The sequence below is a fragment of the Lonchura striata genome, chromosome 3 (genome assembly GCF_050655825.1).
Source record: "Lonchura striata isolate lonStrDom1 chromosome 3, ASM5065582v1, whole genome shotgun sequence".
Lineage (NCBI taxonomy): Eukaryota > Metazoa > Chordata > Aves > Passeriformes > Estrildidae > Lonchura > Lonchura striata.
The window spans coordinates 26822624-26841883 of record NC_140705.1 but is presented as its reverse complement, the minus strand read 5'-3'; the positions used below and the strand labels follow the sequence as shown (position 1 = coordinate 26841883).

Here is a 19260-nt window from a genome sequence, read left to right as displayed (position 1 = left end):
TATGTTTTGTCCCATTTTTTTTTCCTTATTTTTTTTCTAACTGAGGAAATGCCAAATAATGCCACAATTTTTATTCAGAAATTGCTAGACCTTCTGTAGTGGGAATAATAAAAAAAGCAAACAAACAACCAAAGCCAAAAACAAACCAAGGAAAAAGTATAAGAGAATTTCATCAGAATTCCCTCTGAGGTGAAACCAAGAAGCAGCAAAACATAAAAATAATTTATTCATTTCTTTATATTTTTTTATTTAATTAATATGCAGAACAAGTTCACTGTCCTTGTAGCAGGTGAGGGACTGGGGGTTATGCCAAAAAAAGTGTCCAAGAGCCTGAAGCACTCATCAACCCAACAAAGCAAGTGGCAGTATGGGGGGACTCCATGCTGGGGATGAAGGCCCCATCTGCCAATACTACCTGTTGTTTAAGTAGGATCACTGCTTTCCAAGGATTTGGGATGTTGTGGTGAGACTAACAAGACTTGTCCAACCCTGGGACTATCATCTCTTGCTCCTCTTCCATGTAGGTACTAATGATATGGCCAGAGCAGACCTGAAACACACCACAGGCAACTCCATGTCTCCAGAAGTATAATAAAGGACATGGGTGCTCCAATGTTTCTCTCCACAATCCTGACAGTGAGAGGAAGTTCTTGAGAGAGTGTGGATAAATCTTGTTGGTCAACAACTGCTTACATAACTGGTATTGATAGCAGAGTTTAATCTTTCAGGACCATGGGACCTTCCCACAGGATTGAGGCAATCCCTAGGAAGATGTGGGATTGAGTTGATCAAAAGGGACAGAAGTATCTTTGACAACAGATTGGCCAACCAAAATCAAGTGAAGAAGTGATAGACTCAGTTGTCAAGCAAAGGGTGCAAGCGATTTAGAGACCTGCTGATAAGCACTTTAGGACTGCAGAGGGCCCACTTCTCTCTATACACAAAAAAAGGAGGTGCCAAGAGCACAAAGTAATGAAGAAAACTATCACACTTTTCTGAGAAATTAGTCTGACAGTGTGCCCATCTGAAGTGCCAGTACATTAACCCCTGCAGCACCCCAGCAAGTAAAGAAGACAGAACCAGACTTTTCTCAGTCCACAGTTGTCCCCAAAAAAAGAGGCAAAGACCACAAGCTTAAATAATACTGGGTCCATTAAAATGTAAAGAAAATATTTTTTACTATAAAGGCAACTCTGAAATAGGTTGCCTGGAAGTGAGGCATCCATCCTTGGATTTATCAAAAACTCAACTGGATGAGGTTCTGAGCAGCCTGTTATAGTTGACCCTGCTGTAAACCGGACAAAGGATTAGGGGAACTGGACAATCTCCAGAGGTCCCTTCCAGTGTCTACTTATTTATGATTCTCCAATACAGAAACTTGATACCTGTATGCCATAAAAACACCTACAGTATAATGTATACCTTTCACAACAGTGATATAAATCTTTATGGGAGTGTATTACAGATATAAAAAAAAAAAATCCTAGAATTGCATTGCAGAAATATTATACAGATATAAAATATTGAGAATTGATAAAAAGGTGGTTCACACTTGTTGAAATCATTTAGGTGGAGAAAATTACATCAGCAGAAAGTGGCACTAAAATATCGCCTTTAGAAAATGCAAGAGTAGTTTATTTAACAACTGTTTGACTTGACTGCAAATGAGTATACAAGGATAGGAGGCTCAAGTGCTTTTGATACAATCTTAGAGTAAAAACATTTGATTGACTTGGGTGAGGACAGAATCAGACTTTTAGTTACTAGTAACCAGATTATGTGTGATTTAAGGTCACGTTTCTATGCTTTTCTTACTTAAACAAAAAAATTTTCTGTAAATGGATCTGTAAATTTAGTTATGTAGGTACTTCACTGGAAGCATGAAGTAGTCACAGTGGGGACATTCTATGTAAACATAGTATGTGTTGATCAGAGCACAAGGCATCAGAAATCCAAACACATTTCAGATTCCAAAACTTAGAAAGGAAAAATTCTGTCTTTTTCACCCATATTTTATGGTATACCTGAATTAAAGGTAATAATACATTAGAAGCAATACAAATAACCCCAGAGTAAAAGAGTATTGAGACCTGGCTGCAAACTATATACTTGTTTGGAGGGAGAAGCTTTCTCCTTTTTGGACTTAATGGAGAGCATTAGGTGGGCACATTTTCTGTTTCAGTTTCTTTCAAAAGTGATTGGATTTGTATGCACTGAGACCACTGTATAACAAAGCACAGTTAATTGAGGACAAATGAGAAATTCATGTCCAAAGCCTAGTCCTTGGTTAAACTAAAACACTGATGAGTCAGAACCATAAGAACCATGACAACAAGAAGCATATGAACACATGGCTGGTTTTAAATTTCATTGGCCAATAGATTCATAAAGGACAAGTCTTCTGAAGCAGCAGTTTGTGATCTCAGTATGGACAACAGCTTGGAAAGCTCTGGCTTTAAGTCTGTCCCTCATTAGTCAGCTGAGATACTCAAATTAAGTGTAAATGTACTGATTGCCTATAAATGTTGCCCATATGTTTGTCTGGTTTTGTGCCCACTGGAAAATCAGTGATCCATTTAACACAGCCAGACAAAATGTACCAAGTGATTGAAAGAGTTTAACTCTTACTGGTGCATAACAGTGCATGTCATACCACTTCAATGAAACCTAGCATTTATGCTTTGAAAAAACTCTGCATATTGTCCCAAGCCCTAAAAGATGTCAGAAACTAAATTTAGAGTGTTCTTACTGACAACCTGCCTGTTGGTAGAGGTATTGAACTATTGAACTGAACTGAGCCATGAAGGAACCAGCTAGCTGTTAGCACTGCCCTGACAGATACCATAGAAAGTACCATACCATTTTCTTTGAGAGGTGAGTGTCAAGATCCTCTAAATAGATTCACCACATGATAAGCTTGACTTATATCTCAGTGTAACATCTGTCTTGATAAGTGTAGTTAGTGATAGGAAATACAAGCCTAGTAAGGAGTTATTTTCAGTATACAAGCCTAGTAAGGAGTTATTTTCAGTTCCTTAATTCTGAGTACTACAAAAATATTTTGTTTTTTGATACACATGTTCCTTGAGGTGCTAAGTAGTGCTCAAAAACCTTGCTCAAAAACAATTAGAAATACAGAAACAATGAAAAAAGAAAGAAAGAAAACCACTGGTGGAGGATTGCAAAAGTTTTCAACTGGTCTGGCTTCTTTCAGTTTATGAGTGTATAGGCTATATCTGAAATATCCTTTGAAACAAGCATCTGCACCTCACAGATTTTGCAGAAGAATTTTTGCATCTGCAAAACTGTTAGCAATTTCTCATGTAAGATTAATATTATGATTTCTGATTTTAATGTTTGCTAACGCTAATAAAATATATGCACTATTTTTAAAAATAAGCTTAGAAACATCATACTTCCTCTTAAAATTAGCTTAGTCCTAACATACAAATATTGTGTAAGAGACTAAGTTTCATATATTGAGTTGATTTGGGGGTGGGGGAGTGGGGAGGTGTGGGGTTTTTTTGTTGTTTTTTTGGTTTCTTTGTTTTGTTTAGTTTTGGTTTTGTTTTATTTGGGGGGGTTGTCTTTTTTTAGGAAAAACAATGTCTTGTTTTGTGCAGCAGAGAAAAACACAATACACTTTTTGATTTACACTGTTGCCACTTGCTGGTTAGTTATACATCTGGGATGACTGTCACTAAGTGATTTCTGAATAAGTCCAAAACTGAAAAGCATCTGCAATCAAAAGTCCCAGTGCTATAGAGAACAAAAATGCACATTCTGCATGTGTACCCACAGGGGAAAGACACAAAAGGCATATCGAAGAGTCTGGCATTTTCATTTTATTATCTAGGCAGCATTCCCAGTCTCCTCTGGCTGTGGACATATGGTTTTTAGTCAGGTTATGATACTTGTTTCATGCTTGAGGAATGAACAGTAATTGAGACCGTGTTTTTTACATGATTTAGATATGTCAACTTTATTAATAACTGTAGTTATGAACACTAGGCCAAGTACACCTTCTCACAGTACCTGCTACCATGTAGAAACTCAGATCTTTCTCCTCAGCCTTCATTATGTACATCTGTAGCTTCCAAATTCCCAGCTTTATGTTACTTCTGTTGGTTTTAGCTGTATTCCCAGTTTGTTTTCCTACCTTCCAGGCTCTCAGTTTTTCTCCACTAAACCTTTGCCAATTAAAAAATATGTACTATTTCTATTAGTACCTGTGTGTCTTTCATTAAGAGAAATGAAAAAATCTTAGGTTTGTTCTATGTAATGCTGAATTGTAACTAACCAAAGAAAGGAGCTATGATCTTTTTAGTAATAAAAACATCCCTTTGCCAAAAAAAGAAAAAAAAAAACCAAAATAAAAAACTGGGGAGAAATTTTAATACTAGTCATGGCTTTCAGCCTTATGAAGAATGAATTAAGAAGTGCACCAAAACCCCACCAGTTCAGGTGGAATTTCAGGACTCTCTATTTTCAACTGCTTTCATGATGGAAATTTAGACTAAATCTGAGTTTAGACAAAAAAAGCCCAAATAAATGCATATCAGGAAAAAATATCAGAAATTTATCTTAAAACTGGATAATTAATACACAATATTTGTTTGATATAATACCAGTTTTGATCCAGTTGAAATGTATTGAATGACACGGATGCTAAGAAAACTGAGAATTTTATATTCTTGGGCTTTTGTTTCTGTCTTTACTGAATATATCTCCTCCTTACAATAGTTGTCTAAATATTTTATTTTTTTAATTGCCCCAATTATTTCACTGCTACTGTCAGGCATATAATTTTTTTTTCTTATGATGATGTTGATTCTCAACTCCAAAATTTTCTTCAGTTTCTAAACTGTCAGATAAGCAGAATACACATCAAACACAGCCTTTATTTAGTAAAGGTATATCAGAATATCATTGTTATCTCTTTTTGTCTCTAACCTGTAACTGAGAGAAAAATGCACTGCAAATTTAATTTCTATGTTACAGTTTAACCCCAGACAGCAATTAAGCACCAGAGAGCTGCTTGTTCACTCCACATCCTGGTGGGGAGGGGGAGAGAATTGGAGGGCTAAAAGTAAGAAAACTTGGGGGCTGAGAAAAGTTTAATAATTGAAATGAAATCATTAGAGGGAGAGAGATATTTAATCCAAGGAAGACAAGCGAGGCAAATGAAACCAGTTTCTCAGCATCAACCAACAAATGCCCAGTGGCCAAGCAGTAGACCCCTGGCCAATTTTTCACTAATTTTATATGTTGTGCATGGCATCACAACTGCCCCTTGGTCAATCAGGGTCAGCTGTGTCCTCTTACAGCCTTGTGCCCCCCAGCCTACTCGGTAGCAGGAAGGCATGAGAAGTTGAAAAGTTCTTGACTTAATGTCAGCCCTACTCAGCGACAACTAAAATGTCATCCACATTATTCTCTTTCTAAATGCAAAACACAGCACTATACCAGTTACTAGGAAGAAAATCAACTCCCATCCAAACTAGGAGACTTAGGAAACATCATTCTCCAGAAATATAAAAATCACAGCAATGCTTACATGTTTATAGCAGAGAAATTGTATATTGGGAATGTCTCCAGGCCATGCTTAGAGTCATAGAATCAGCTACAGTAGAAAACAGCTCCAAGTTCTAGTCCAACTCTTTATCCAGCAGTGCCAAGTCCTCTACTAAACCATGTCCCTCAGCGCCATATCTACACAATTTTCAAGTTCCCCCAGGGATTGTGACTCAGCTACTTCCCTGGACAGCCTGTTCCAGTGCTTGATAACCTTTTGCATGATTTTTTTTCCCCCTGAAATCTTATCAAGAGCTTCCCTAGTGCAACTTGAGGCCATTTCCTCATTTTCTGTCAAGCATAATTTAGGAGAAGACACCCATCCCCACATTGTTAACTGTGCTTTCAGGTAGTTCCCGGGGGTGATAAGGTCCCCCTGAGCCTCTATGTCTCCAAGATAAACAACCAACACTCATGAGAATTTTACTCCAGACCTTTCACCAGCTTCATTACCTCAGTACTTTTTATTATGCTGAAATTTCTTTCTAATGGAGTGGTCATTCCAAACATTTTCTTACCTTTTTCTTTTTCCATAAAAATCCCAGCTGCTTTCTCATCTTCATGTTTTAGATGGACTGTTCATTATGAATTAAGGGTTTGTATTCTAAATAAGTACCATCCTGTTTGTCTTAGAAAATTGAAACCTCATTCTTCATCTATTATTGAGTACAATTGTGGCAGCTAATCCAGAAGAGTGCTTTCTCCATATATATCAGTAAACAAATATTCTTTATTCCTGTTCAGAGTATGCATGCTTAATGAAATACCACAACAACAAGATGTTCTGGTGCACTTCTTATCAATTACTTCATGATTTCTACATGTACAGACTTTTGGAGAGCTCTGCTGTGTTTTCTTCCAACATGTACCTATTATGTGAATAAAAAAAGAGCAGGAACAATCCTTGAAATAATTTTTATTTTTAAAGTAACTTCTAATATTCAGTGTTTTAAAGCAGTGACATTTTCTACATTTTCATACACTTTTCAGAAACAACCATTTAATCAGAGATAAATATCTTATTTATATTTGTATTTTAACAATTATACTACTATACACTTCCCTTTTAAATCAACTGGTTCTAAGAAACTGGTCCAATTTTTTTCCCACTAAGCTAGCCTTGATATTACACTTTTAAAAATTATATACTAAAGTTTTCAGTTAAAGTTAAGAAAAAAAATCTACACCCAGAATAGTATTGATTTAATATTAAATTTTTTTTTTTTTTGCTGTAAAACTTAGAGTTTTACATTCCTCTGGTATATGGTTAAAGTGAAATAGTTGAACCTGTAATTTAATGGGATATATAAAAAGTAAAAAGAATTTTAAATGTTGTTTATTTAGAAGACAGGTAAGTCTTTGCTTTTTTGTATCTCAATATCTTGAATAAAATATTTTAGTAAAAGTTATGCTGTACATGCAAAAAGGTCCCCTCTGTCTCAGTCTTGTTCTGATGCCTGATTTCCAACCAGAAACTGATGCCTTGTGAAGCTGACCTAGAACAGAGGCTAGACAGAGTTAAAGAATAAAGTAGGTATTTATTAAAAGGTTTTAATGGGTAAGCCATAGGCAGCACAAGAGCCCAGCCAGGGCTGCACCCAAGATGAACCCAAAATGGTCACAATATGAATGACCAGTCACAAGGTCTCTCACTTTTATAAGTATTGGTCTATTAGCATTTTGGAGTTAATTGTCCAATTAGAGCTTTAGGTCATGAAGTCCCATCCTTCTTGTTTTTCTCTCTTCTGTCCACCATTGTTTATGCTCTTGGGCCTGAAATTTAGATTGGTTGTCCTTGGTCTCCAGCTAGAGAAGGAATTGTTTTGTCTCTGTGAAGAAAGCTTACCATCCCTTCATATGAAGCTCAGAACTACACACTAAAGCAGCACAGAATCTGAAAAATATAAAAGCTAAAACTTAAGGCATCATTTCAACACATTATTTTGAAACCATATAGTTACAAACAAGTAGAATGAGTTTCAGCAAGTACTTTATACCAAAGTTTTTTAAAAAGAGCACCCTGGCATCGGTTATTATGTTTGCAAATGTCGAAAAATGTTGGAGAATTCCTGAAAAATAAGTAAATTGTTAGAATAACATTTAATGGCAATGTATTCTTTGGATAACTTCTATTTGAGACTGCACTGAGAGAATTAATTTCCTTCTTTATTAAACTGCATGGAGTAGTAAATCACAGAATTACAGAATATGCTGAGTTGAAAGGGATCCACAAGGACCATTGAGTCCAACTCTTGGCATTGCAGAACACCATCCCAAAGAGTCACACCCTGTGCTGAAGAGCATTGTTCAAACACTTCAGACTTAGTGCTGTCTCTACTTTCCTGGGGAGCCAGTTCCAGCCTCTCCACTGTCTGGGAGAAGCTAATGTCCATCCCAAACCTCCCCTGACACAACTTCAGGCCATTCCGTCAGGTTCTGTCACTGGTCACCACAGAGAAGAGATCAGTGCCTGCCTCTTCCCCTCATGAGGAAGTTGTAACTATGATGAGGTGTCCCTTCAGTCTCCTCCAGGCTGAACAGATAAAGTGACCTCAGACACACCTCATGAGAACTGAACTCTTTCCCCTCAAGGTCCTTCACCACGTTCCTTGCTCTCCTTTGGATGTTTTATAATAGTTTAATATGTGTATGTGTTTTGATTTTCTAGGTATTAGCATTTTAAAATTATTTCACATAGAATTGTTTGTACCTCAGGACAAAATAAAAGAGATGACACTGTAGGTGAAAAAAAGAAGAGCAGGGATCTTGCATATAAGTCTTGACAAACCATGGTCATATATTTATCTGCCTGAGATGGTTCGTAGAAAATACCCTGTGGTGATCTACATCCAGTTCTCACAGTGCTCTTGCTATCTTGCTGTCTTTCAGCCTGCAAGAAACACATTTTTCCACAGCATTCCTCAATTCTTAATTTAACCCATTAACAAAATATCAAATCAGATTTGATAAAGATCTACAAATGCTAATAAAGATTGTTTAGGCAGAGTTTATATCCCTTCAGTCTCTTGTTGCTCTGAATCTTCAATTTCCTATCTTGCACATTTATTTTTCTAATGCTTTCCCCTATTTAAATCTCTCTGATTCAGTTTATCCCTCCAGGATCCATCACCATCTCTTCACATTTCTATTAGGTTTGCACTTCAAATCTGGGGTTTCTTTTTTGTTTTTTTGGGGTGGTTTTTGTTTGGCTTATTTTTGTTTGTTTGTTTGTGGTGTTTGTTTGTTTGTTTGTTGTTTTTGGGGTGTTTAAATCCTGTTGACTTATAGCATCTTTCAGAATCATCCCCTTACCTTCAATGGATGCACAAATCCTACCCTTCATCCAGCTCCTACCAGGACCTGGGTAGAATTCCATGAGTAGAAAACAGGCTACATCTTTAGTGGTGCAGAGAAGGAGGGAGAAGAGAAAGAAGAGAAGAGAGAAGAGAGAAGAGAGAAGAGAGAAGAGAGAAGAGAGAAGAGAGAAGAGAGAAGAGAGAAGAGAGAAGAGAGAAGAGAGAAGAGAGAAGAGAGAAGAGAGAAGAGAGAAGAGAGAAGAGAGAAGAGAGAAGAGAGAGGGAGAGGGGAGAAGAGAGAGAGAAGAGAAAAAGAAAGAGAGGGTCAGTGGTCTAATAATGACAATTGCAATCACACCAATAGGAAAAGAAAAATAATATATCACATTTGTATAAAAATTTTAGTCACAAATTACCTTTTTGTGTGGCTTATTGATGAGTTGCTGATCCCATCAATATGCTGCTGAAATCCAAAGTGTGAAGAAAAGCTCTAACTTTGCACCAGCATCATAAATTGTAATAGATTTAATAAATAGGGCTAGTGGATGCAGTGTTTGCAATACCATTAAAAGGTGTGAGCCTCTTGAAGTCTTGTAGGCAAGCACCTTCAATATCCAGAAATAGAACTTCATTAAAGTAATAAAAAGGAAACTCCAGGAAGGCCAGAAAAATGCAAATTGCAAAAGATTGCTCGTAATAAGATCAAGCTCTCCCAGGGAGTGGAAATGAGACAGAAAAAGTTATAGCTAAGATTAAACATTTTTACAGCCTCACAAGATTAGAATGAAAGTCTTTAAATTTCCTGCTATCAGAGAGAAAAGCCATTTTTTTTTCTCTCATATGAAATATGAGCTAACAGGTGAAGAGTGGTTAACCTCTACCATACCAAATACAGATTGAACCATAAAATACAAAGTTGTAATTTCTTAAAGTATTACTTCCCTAAGCTCACAGTATAGTCAACTTACAGCACTAATGATTGATATTTTATTGCTTCATCCTAAACACTAAAATTAACTTTATGTATTAGGAAAATAGAGAAAGAGGGGGGAAACAGCTCTTAACATTTGAATATGAACTATTAAGTTAGAATTTTATTTTAAGAATACTATTCCTTTTCTCTTATCTGTACAAATGTTTCATAATGGAAATCTCTTCTTAACAGTCATTTAATATGCTGAAAAATCTATAATTAACCTGTATTTTTCAGGAAAAGAAGAAACACATTACTAAAATCTTGAGCTGGTGCTCTTAAAATCATGTTCTAATTCTCAAGACAAAGTATGAAAAATACATTCTAAAGCAGAGAGGGAAAACCTGAGATTGGTATAATTTTATAAAAATGGGGAGGGCTGGGAATGTTCTTATCCCTCAGTTTATCCAGTTGGTCTCTATTTTTAGTTTCATTTTCTCTCTTTCTCTCTTCCTTCTAGGAAACTGCATCTTTAACATGGTGGTTAGCCTTGGCAAAATAAAATGCATCTCTTTTAGTTCTTGTCCAACAACATCCTTATTAATTTTTTAAGTGACATAGAGATTTAAGAAAAAAACCTCAAAAGTAAACACTCATTGATTTCTCAGTTAAATAATTTGGATTTCAAAAGAGTGCTTCTACTTGACTTTTGGTGACTTATTTCTAAATTATGTTATGCAACAACTAAATTAGACTGTTGGACACAATTTTTGCTTTTCCCAGAAAGTATTGATTCCTATAACAAGCCATTCTGAGACCATAAGTATTACAGAAATTCTCTTGCAATCAGAAGCTGCAATGAATTTTTCATTTGTGGATGCAGCTATCACTAGGTGACCCTGATAAACAAGTTTTTAGTGTATGAACCAGTTTCAGTTATGTGTTATCAAGCAATTGCATACTCTTGGTTTTGGTAATAGAAAGCTGTGAGTGAAGAAAAGGTGAGAAGAGTGCTGAGATTTAGTTTCCAATACAGAGAACATGTATCAAACATCTGAAACACTGTATTTTTTCCTTTGGTCTTGGAGTAAATTCTAGAAAATTGGGCTGTGTTTAGTGTCTCAGAATCTATGGACTCTGGAATTTCTGTTTTGGGAAATCCAACTTGTCTAGTTCCAGGCACTCAATGTCCTTCCAGGAGCATTACACTGGGTTCAGAATGACAAAACTTTTGATAGAAAAGATGCTCAACTTTCTCACAACGACATGCACATTACCTGGGCATTAGCAACTGTTCAGATGTATGAGGTAAATACATTGGAAAGTTTTCACTATATTTTAAACTTCTGTGCATATTGGTCTAAATAAATAAGTAAAGGTTTCTGAAAGCAAGTGCAGCCAAGCCACAGGAGTTGCAAATTCAGGTGAGTGGGAATACATGTTTTCATTCTTCCAAATTACTTTCCTGTAATGTGCTTTATTGTAATGAAATGTTCTATAACTTTAAAGTAGGGATGAGTGAAAGTTCAAAAGAGGAGACTTGCCATCAAATAATATTTTGAATCTCTGGGTGCTTCTAAGGATATTTAGTTTGAAGTATTTTTGGAGCAGCCTGTTTCTTGAACTTTCCCCTACTTTTGAGCCAGAGGTTGGCAAAAATAGCACTTTGTGGTGATTGAAGTGTACTCCTGCTAATGGTTGCATGTTTAAGATCTGAATTTGAATGAACTGTTATGTTAAGGGAGGAGATAGCTTTGTTTTATGGAAACCAGTAATTGATCTTCTGCATTTTCTTACTTTATTTACAAAGTTACCAGATGCAACACCAGGTTTGTAATTCAAAAGCAAGATGTTATTTTTGTTTGTCAATACCTAGACTACTCCTTTGTAATGTCACAGTTAATTCCCACAGCTCTCCTGTTACCTTTGATCTAATAGCAAACTGAAAGCTTTGGACAAGCTTTCAGGGGAGTCAAGTTCCTGTCAGTACTTTAGTTTAACAGGAAAGTGTTCATGACCTTTCACTAGTCATTGAACAATTGAGCTAAACGTCAACCCAGATACACCTACCAAAGGCTGACAAGCAAATGTCTGTCACTAGCTGGATTAGTTATTTGGTTTATTTTGCACAAACAACCTAAGGCTTTTGTTTTCCATTAGTTTTCCTGTACTGTTCAGCACCTGTCATGTTGAAGATGTTTTGACTGGCACATTTCCTAACAAGCTCTCTAGGAGAGGAACAAAAGAAAGGTATAAACAGAATAAATGGCAGAGGTCAGGAAGTAGAGACAAAAGACTTATCACCTATTATTAATTAGGTTGCCAACTGACTTTGGTTTGTTGCCATAAAATTATTGCTGGATTGGACCAGTATCAAATCTTATTTTTTCCCTTGAATCCTTCATCATTCCTTAGGCTTCATCTTTCCTTCATCCTTCATCTTTCCATATTCATATCAACAACTTTTAAAACACTTTGATTCTAACATTTGTTTATATTAATGATTGTTCTTAAATACCTCTTACAGTCTTCTAATGCCCATTTTTATTATAGCATCTCATAAAATAACATTACCCCAACAAGATTTACATTGGAGGGGGAGAACTGTCATGTCTGAGCAGTGATGGAAATAATTGATTAAATTGTAAAGGCATAGGCCAGAATTTATTTGCATGTTAAATGTAATATGAAATCTGAAATAATTTTAAGAGAAGCCTGTTACTAGCATTAGCTATATTCAAGTTTGAGAGAATGAAACTTTCACAAAAATATACATTTACAAAAAGTGTAATTTTAAAATTATCAATATCAAATGCAGCAATAATTATGTTTTTTTTACAAAGCACCATTCTATGAAATGGTTGTGTATAGAGACCTGCAGTGCAAATAAGAAGTGTTCCCATTTAAAATAACTTTCTTTGTGGTTACAAATTACAGTGGAGTCCATTTAGAGTAATAAATACGCAGCATGTCTAGACATCAGCCATATTTTTAGCTGGAACTTGCACTGAATGAAAATGCAAGCTTCTCTTTACTAATGGTGTGCTACTCCAATAAGATGAAAATCTTACTTTTTTCATATACTTATTAAATGCTTTTAATATAAAAATAATTATTATAATGTAAATCAAAAACCCATTACAACTTACTGAATTTTACTTGTACCGGTTGTTTTAAATATGCTTTCTTGTTAATTTAACTTAGTCATTATTTACAATCTTAGAGACATAAGCAAATTAAAAATGTTTTTTGTTTCTTCTGTAAGCCTTGCTTAAAATTTGAATTAAAGAAAATCTGGTTTATCCTTTATATCAGATGATATATAATTTACAGTAACTTAGGGTACAAAAGTTATAAGTGGTTTGGAAGAGCAAATAAATATATTGGTCAGCGTCTTTAAGATATAATTGTATAAGAAAAGATATATAAATAAAAATAGAGATTTTAGAAGTCTAATTTTTACCTAAATTATAATATATATATAATATATATATTATAAATAATAATATATACATAATAATAATAATTACCTAGTGCTACCTCAACTTCTGTAGATAGCTAGTACTTAATATTAAGTTGTTTACTCTACTATTTCACAATTTTAAGTGCTTAATCCAAAATACCACATAGGCTTTGTAACTTACGTAGCTGGAGTAAAATAAAGTCTTATTTTTTAATAAAGTAATACATAAAAATACATCAGTTAGTGATTCTAATAATAAAATTCAGTAACAAATTTTGGTGATTTTTAAATAGTAGTCTTATCAGAAGCAATCACTTGTAGTACTGTTTAGAAATTAGATTTTTAATTGTAATTTTCATTACTACTGAATCTACATTTCACACTTGTTTTACTTTATTATTTTATGTCACTTATTATAATTGTTCTTCCAATTAAAATCAGTATTAATAACCATATAGCAAACCTCATGACACTCAGCTGCAGAGGTGTTTCTTTGCTGTGAGTTAAGCAATCTTATTACTACAGAGTTATTAACTAATATTAGAGCAAACCATGTATGTCTTCTAGAGTAGCGACAACTGAGCTAATTGCAGATTTTCTTTGTGTCAGAAGTCAAATTTCCTTAATTTGTGGGGCAGCACGATTAATACATTTACTCTTCCTACAACCTGTGAAGAAAAGGTAAATAATTCATTATCAGGAGACAGAAAAGCAGTGCATTTTCTGAGACTTCACTCAGCATAGGTTTTGTTTTGGCTCAGACTTCTATAGTAAAAATGAAAGTAAGTGTTAAACCAAATGAAGATGAACAGATATCCTGGTTTTGTTTTGTTCTGTTTTATTTTGTTTTTAAACAAGCTTGCTTATTTAGGATATAAATGCAAACAGACTTCCACAATGAAAACAATGACATAATGACAAATGGCAATCTAATTTTGTCAGTTAATATGTATGACTATGCAAATGGTTAAACCAGTAATAACTTAAAAGTAAAGCCCTAGAGTAACAACTGAAAAAAGACCTTTAAATTAAAAAAGGCTGCATAAATAATGTTAGGATCTCAATATGGTTTAGAGCAATTGCAAATATGATTTCACAGATGTTTACATTTTTATGTTCACATTTATTTCACAAGGTTAAATGAACTGCTGTTAGCACTAACAAAATGAAGTTGCATTAAGGTTTTCTGTAGGAAAAAAAGCCCTGATTCCTACAGACAAGTGTTTTGTGATGAGTTTTCTATAGAAGCTGGAGTACATCTCCTATTATGTGCCAGTGATAAGTAGTCTTACAATAGGTTCATCTTGTTTGGCCTTAATGGATAAAGGGTTGCACCCCAAGAAATGGTCTGGCAGAACAACTTGGAACATGGTGAATAAAGGGATATTTCTGTTTTTCCTTTTGTGTGCTTCTCTTTCAAGGTGAGGTATTTTTGGTTCTTTCTGTGAATTAAAAACTTTAAAATCTCCCAAAAAATTCTCCAATGCTATGAGTATCTTTAAAAATTAAATTGATTCAGTTTTTTCTCTAGACATGGAAAACATATCTGGAGTATATATCTGTATGATAAAAAATATCTACCAACCTAGATATACACAGGACAGGCTTGATAATTTGCCTTGTTCATAATTCAGATCTTTGTTGTGTGTGATGAACATGCAGTTTCTGTTTACCGGCTGTTCAGCTGCCATTTCCCAGTGAAGTAACATTGACTAGGGCTTAAGAAAATTATTCATTCTTATTTACAGTTTTGGAGAAGGGAAATATGCAATTGCTCTTACATGACAGTTTCTTACAACACACAAAGTTATTTGGATAAAGACATGCTCACGTGTTTCTGTGTGTGTGTGTAAGTGATCAGAAACTTTTTATCCTAGTTGATAAAATCCACTCTTCTTAAGCATACTGTGCTACATATTGTACAAGGGAGAGCTATGTACAAGGAATAACTATAGTGTTATTGATGCATTTATTGTGTTCTTATAGGAGAAACAAAAGACAATTTCCAGGAGCTTAAAGGTACCATTTATTTTAACTTGTCTCCAATGGATAGTAATACATAGTTACAGTAAATAAAGGGGAAAAAACATATAAGTATCAAATTCAATTCCTTCAGTCTCTTGCTTGATCCACCACATGCTTTCTGTTGTTATCATGCTGGCATGGTAGCGTGGAGGAAGGTTTTAGAAAGGCCTTGGGAATGGGAATGGTAAACTGAGGAAAAGGATACATTCATGTATGCCCCATTGTTTTAGAAAGGCCTTGGGAATGGTAAACTGAGGTAAAAGATACATTTATGTATGCTACACTGTGTCCCGCTTCAGCATTCCTCTGTAAACCCTCTTCTCCCCACCCCTGAGCAGTTCCCATTGGACCCGGCCCCTGGGGTGGTTCTGATGTGCCTTAGCTGAACACTGTCTCTATTGTTTAGTTCTTATCTCTTAATTTTGCTGTATAAAAACTGTATCTGGGCAATAGCCCGGGGCCTTTGGTCCCTGCAACGCTTCAGGCAATACAATCTCTCTGGACAAGCATACCATTGGTCTCTCTTGGTCTCTTTATCTCGAATCCTAGCGGCGACTGAGGCAGCGACGCAGCTTGGACTGTGCTGACCCAGACGCTGCCTGGTGAGCCCAGGGCAGCGGGACCACGGAAAACCCCGGCCCCGGAGGGGACAGCTAGCCGGAGGGTCCCGGGGGGCCGGGGAGGGACGGGGGACAGCGGCAAGTAACCCCCGAGAGCAGCAAGTAGCGGTCGAAAGAGAAGCAACACTTTCCACTGTGCAGCTTCTTGTCATTTTATGTTGTTGCTGTACACTATGCCCTGACTGACAATCCCAGCTCTCTCAGCTTTTTCTCTTCTGGGAGATGTGTCAATCTCTTACTAATGGTACTGGCTGGAGCATTCCTCCTAATGCAGCCCAGAATGCTCTTGTTCTTCTTGGCCACAAGGGCGTATTGCTGACTCTTGTCCAACTTGGTGCCCTCCAAGCCTCCCAGGTCCTTCTCTGTAAAGATTTGTATCTATAAAAACCCTTTTTTTCTCCTTACATATTGCTTATTGCAACATGGCACTTTCAACTACTGTTAAACTACACAGAGATGAAATAATGTGTGAGAATTTTTAGTTTTCTCTGCACATATGCATGATATACATAAATGTGAGTGAGATTTTGTGCTTGATGTGACAATCCCCATGTAATGAAAAATCTGCAAAGAACAGAATTTCAGCATTTGATTGACAGATAATTTTAGTGGGACTAGAAAAATATTGCTGCTTTCTAAACAAAACTATTTGGCAAGCCTCCTTTCACTTCTCATTTTGTAATCCATTTCTTGAAGAGCTTTTTGGAAACAAGTTGTTATCTCACATTCCCAGTATATATGAAAGTCTAACCTGACAATAGAACAGCTTTTAAGAAGTGTCTGATTGTTACTTATGGGTATGGATTAGTAGTGCCCATTTTTCCCCACTTGACACAGATAAATGTGCAGAGAACTGAGATATTTGGGTGTGCCTATTATCAAAGATCACAGAATATTCTGAGATGAAAGGGTCATACAAGGATCATCAAATCCAACTCCAAAGCGAATAGCCCATATGGGAATAGAACCTTGGTGGTATTAGCACCATGCTGTAAACAACTGAGCTAATCTCAGGATCAGAATATAATAGGAAACACCAACATGTGAACTAGTAATGTAATTTGTCTCAAATATTTTTTCTTTCTTTGGCACAATTCTGAAATCTTTGGCACAGCAAATTATTTTCTTTCCAAGTTCATCTCTTTGTATTATGTTTTAAAAGAACAAAATATTTTAACAAAATCTTTATGTCTCCTATCATAAAGTTATTAATATTAGAAAAAAATTCTAAGATCATCAAGTCCAACTCATAATGTAGCACTGCCATGTTCACCACCAAACCATGTCCCCAGGTGCCACATCCACATGTTTTTTGAACTCTTACAAGATAGTAACTCAACCACTTCCCAAGGCACCCTGTTCCAAAGGTCGTCTATTCTTTCAGTGAATAAATTTTTCTTAGTATCCAAACTAAACCTCCCTTTGTGCAACTTCAGGCCATTTCTCCTGTTTTGTTACTTCTTACCTGGGAGAAGAGACTGACCCCCATCTTGGTACAACCTCCTTTCAGGTACTAGTAGCGATGCATAAGGTCTCCCCGGGGACTCCTTTCCTGCAGATCAAACAACCCCTGCTCCTTCATCTACTACCTCTAGGACTTCTTTTGCAGACCAGCTTTGTTGCCCCTCTCTGGATTCATCTAGCACCTCAATAACCTTCATGTAGTGAGAGAACTGGACCCAACACTGGAGGTGTGGCTTCAGCAGTGCTGAGTACAGGGGGACAGTCCCTGCCCTGGTCCTGCTGGCCACACTATTTCTGGTGCAGGCCAGGATGCACTGGCCTTCAGGGCCACCTGGGCACACACTGGATCATGTTCAGCTGCTGTCAACCAACCCTTCCAAGTCCTTTTCCACAGGGCAGTTTTCCAGCCACTCTTACCCCAGCCTGTGGCACTGCCTGGGGTGTTGGGCCCAAAGGCAGGAACCAACACTTGGTCTTGTTGAACGTCACACAACTGGTCTTGGCCCATTGATCCAACCTGTCCAGATCGCTCTGAAAAGCCTTCCTACCCTTCAGCAGACAAACATTCCCACAAAACTTGGTTTCATCTGTGCATGGTCTATGCCCTATTTTAACTCAGTTTTATTTCTTCACTTTTAAAGCTTATATCAGTGGATTTAGAACATCCATGTTGCAGAAATCATGGGTGTGTTCCAAGCAAGCACAGCAACGATGTTCATTAACATGAGCACAAAACAAGCAGAATGCTGTTGGGAAATTATAAACCATAAATATACTATGTACAAGTTGGTTTGTGCAAAAGTTGATTTGACCAGATATAGAATATATACATAAATAATTTCATTTGAAGCACCAGTATCAGTGGAGCTGTTCTGCACTCCAGGACAATCCTACTGATTTTAAATAGTTAACTTCCTTTCTTTTTTGTTATCTTTGCTCCAATAAAATATTTCAAGCTTTTAATTTGTCAGGAGAGTGTAAGACTATCATTACAGAAAGGTCTGGGTCAACTAATCAATCTGGACTCCCTTCAGAGTTCTGACTCTTAATTTATTATATTTTTTAAGTGTATTAGAAAATTAAATAATTTCCCTTTCCTTTTTATATAAAGATCATAGACCATATATCTTTGAAACTGAATTGTCTCTGCCTGTTTCCAAATTTCAATAACAAAAATCCTAAAATGCAACAAATTTTTTTGCAGCCTCTAAACACATGTAGATGCCACAATGCTGGTAGATTACACATTTCACCATCATGCTGTGGCAATTTATTTATGCATTCAGGTTTTAAAACACTCCTAATGTTGTTTTGCTTTCTGTTAATGTCTTCCAACACTTCATAATAATACTTTTGTAATTGCATTAAAATACAAAGAGTAACAGATTGTTTATTTTACTTAATGTATTACAGAGATATCAGTGTGATTGCTTGCCTGGATGGGAAGGAAAATTTTGTGAAAAAGAATCAAATGAATGTAATTCAGAGCCTTGTAGAAACAATGGCACCTGCATGGACCTTTTCAACAGTTATCGGTAAGAGTTGCACCTCTTCAGTATATGATCATGTTCCAGGAAGGCCAGGCTTCCTGGAACATTAATTAATGGCCATCCAGCCATTATTTTGTTTCCTAGCTCGGGAAGGAAATGTTATTGCACAAATGGTCAAAGGACTTGTGTCATGAACACTGTAATTTCATGTGAAGGCAGCAGATATAATAAGTATTATATGTAAAATTAAAAATAAAAAAAAATTTTAAAAAAAAGTATGATTAAAAAACATTTAGCAAGTAACCTAGTTTGGAACAGTACATTGTAAGACAAAATATAGTTTCTGTCATATTTGCCCTGTAAACACAAGAGATGATTTAAAGAGTAAAAGTAGTGGTAGTGGGCAGTTGGATGA

General features: G+C 36.0%; 1 protein-coding gene across 1 annotated transcript in view; it reads left to right on the top strand.

The window, feature by feature from the left end:
* Positions 1-19260, top strand: part of LOC110468097 (protein eyes shut homolog) — a 386727-nt gene that overhangs the window by 184455 nt on the left and 183012 nt on the right. Inside the window, exon 17 of the mRNA XM_085574727.1 lies at positions 18769-18890. Within this exon, the coding sequence (XP_085430853.1) occupies positions 18769-18890 (122 nt within the window). The remainder of the gene's footprint in view (positions 1-18768; positions 18891-19260) is intronic.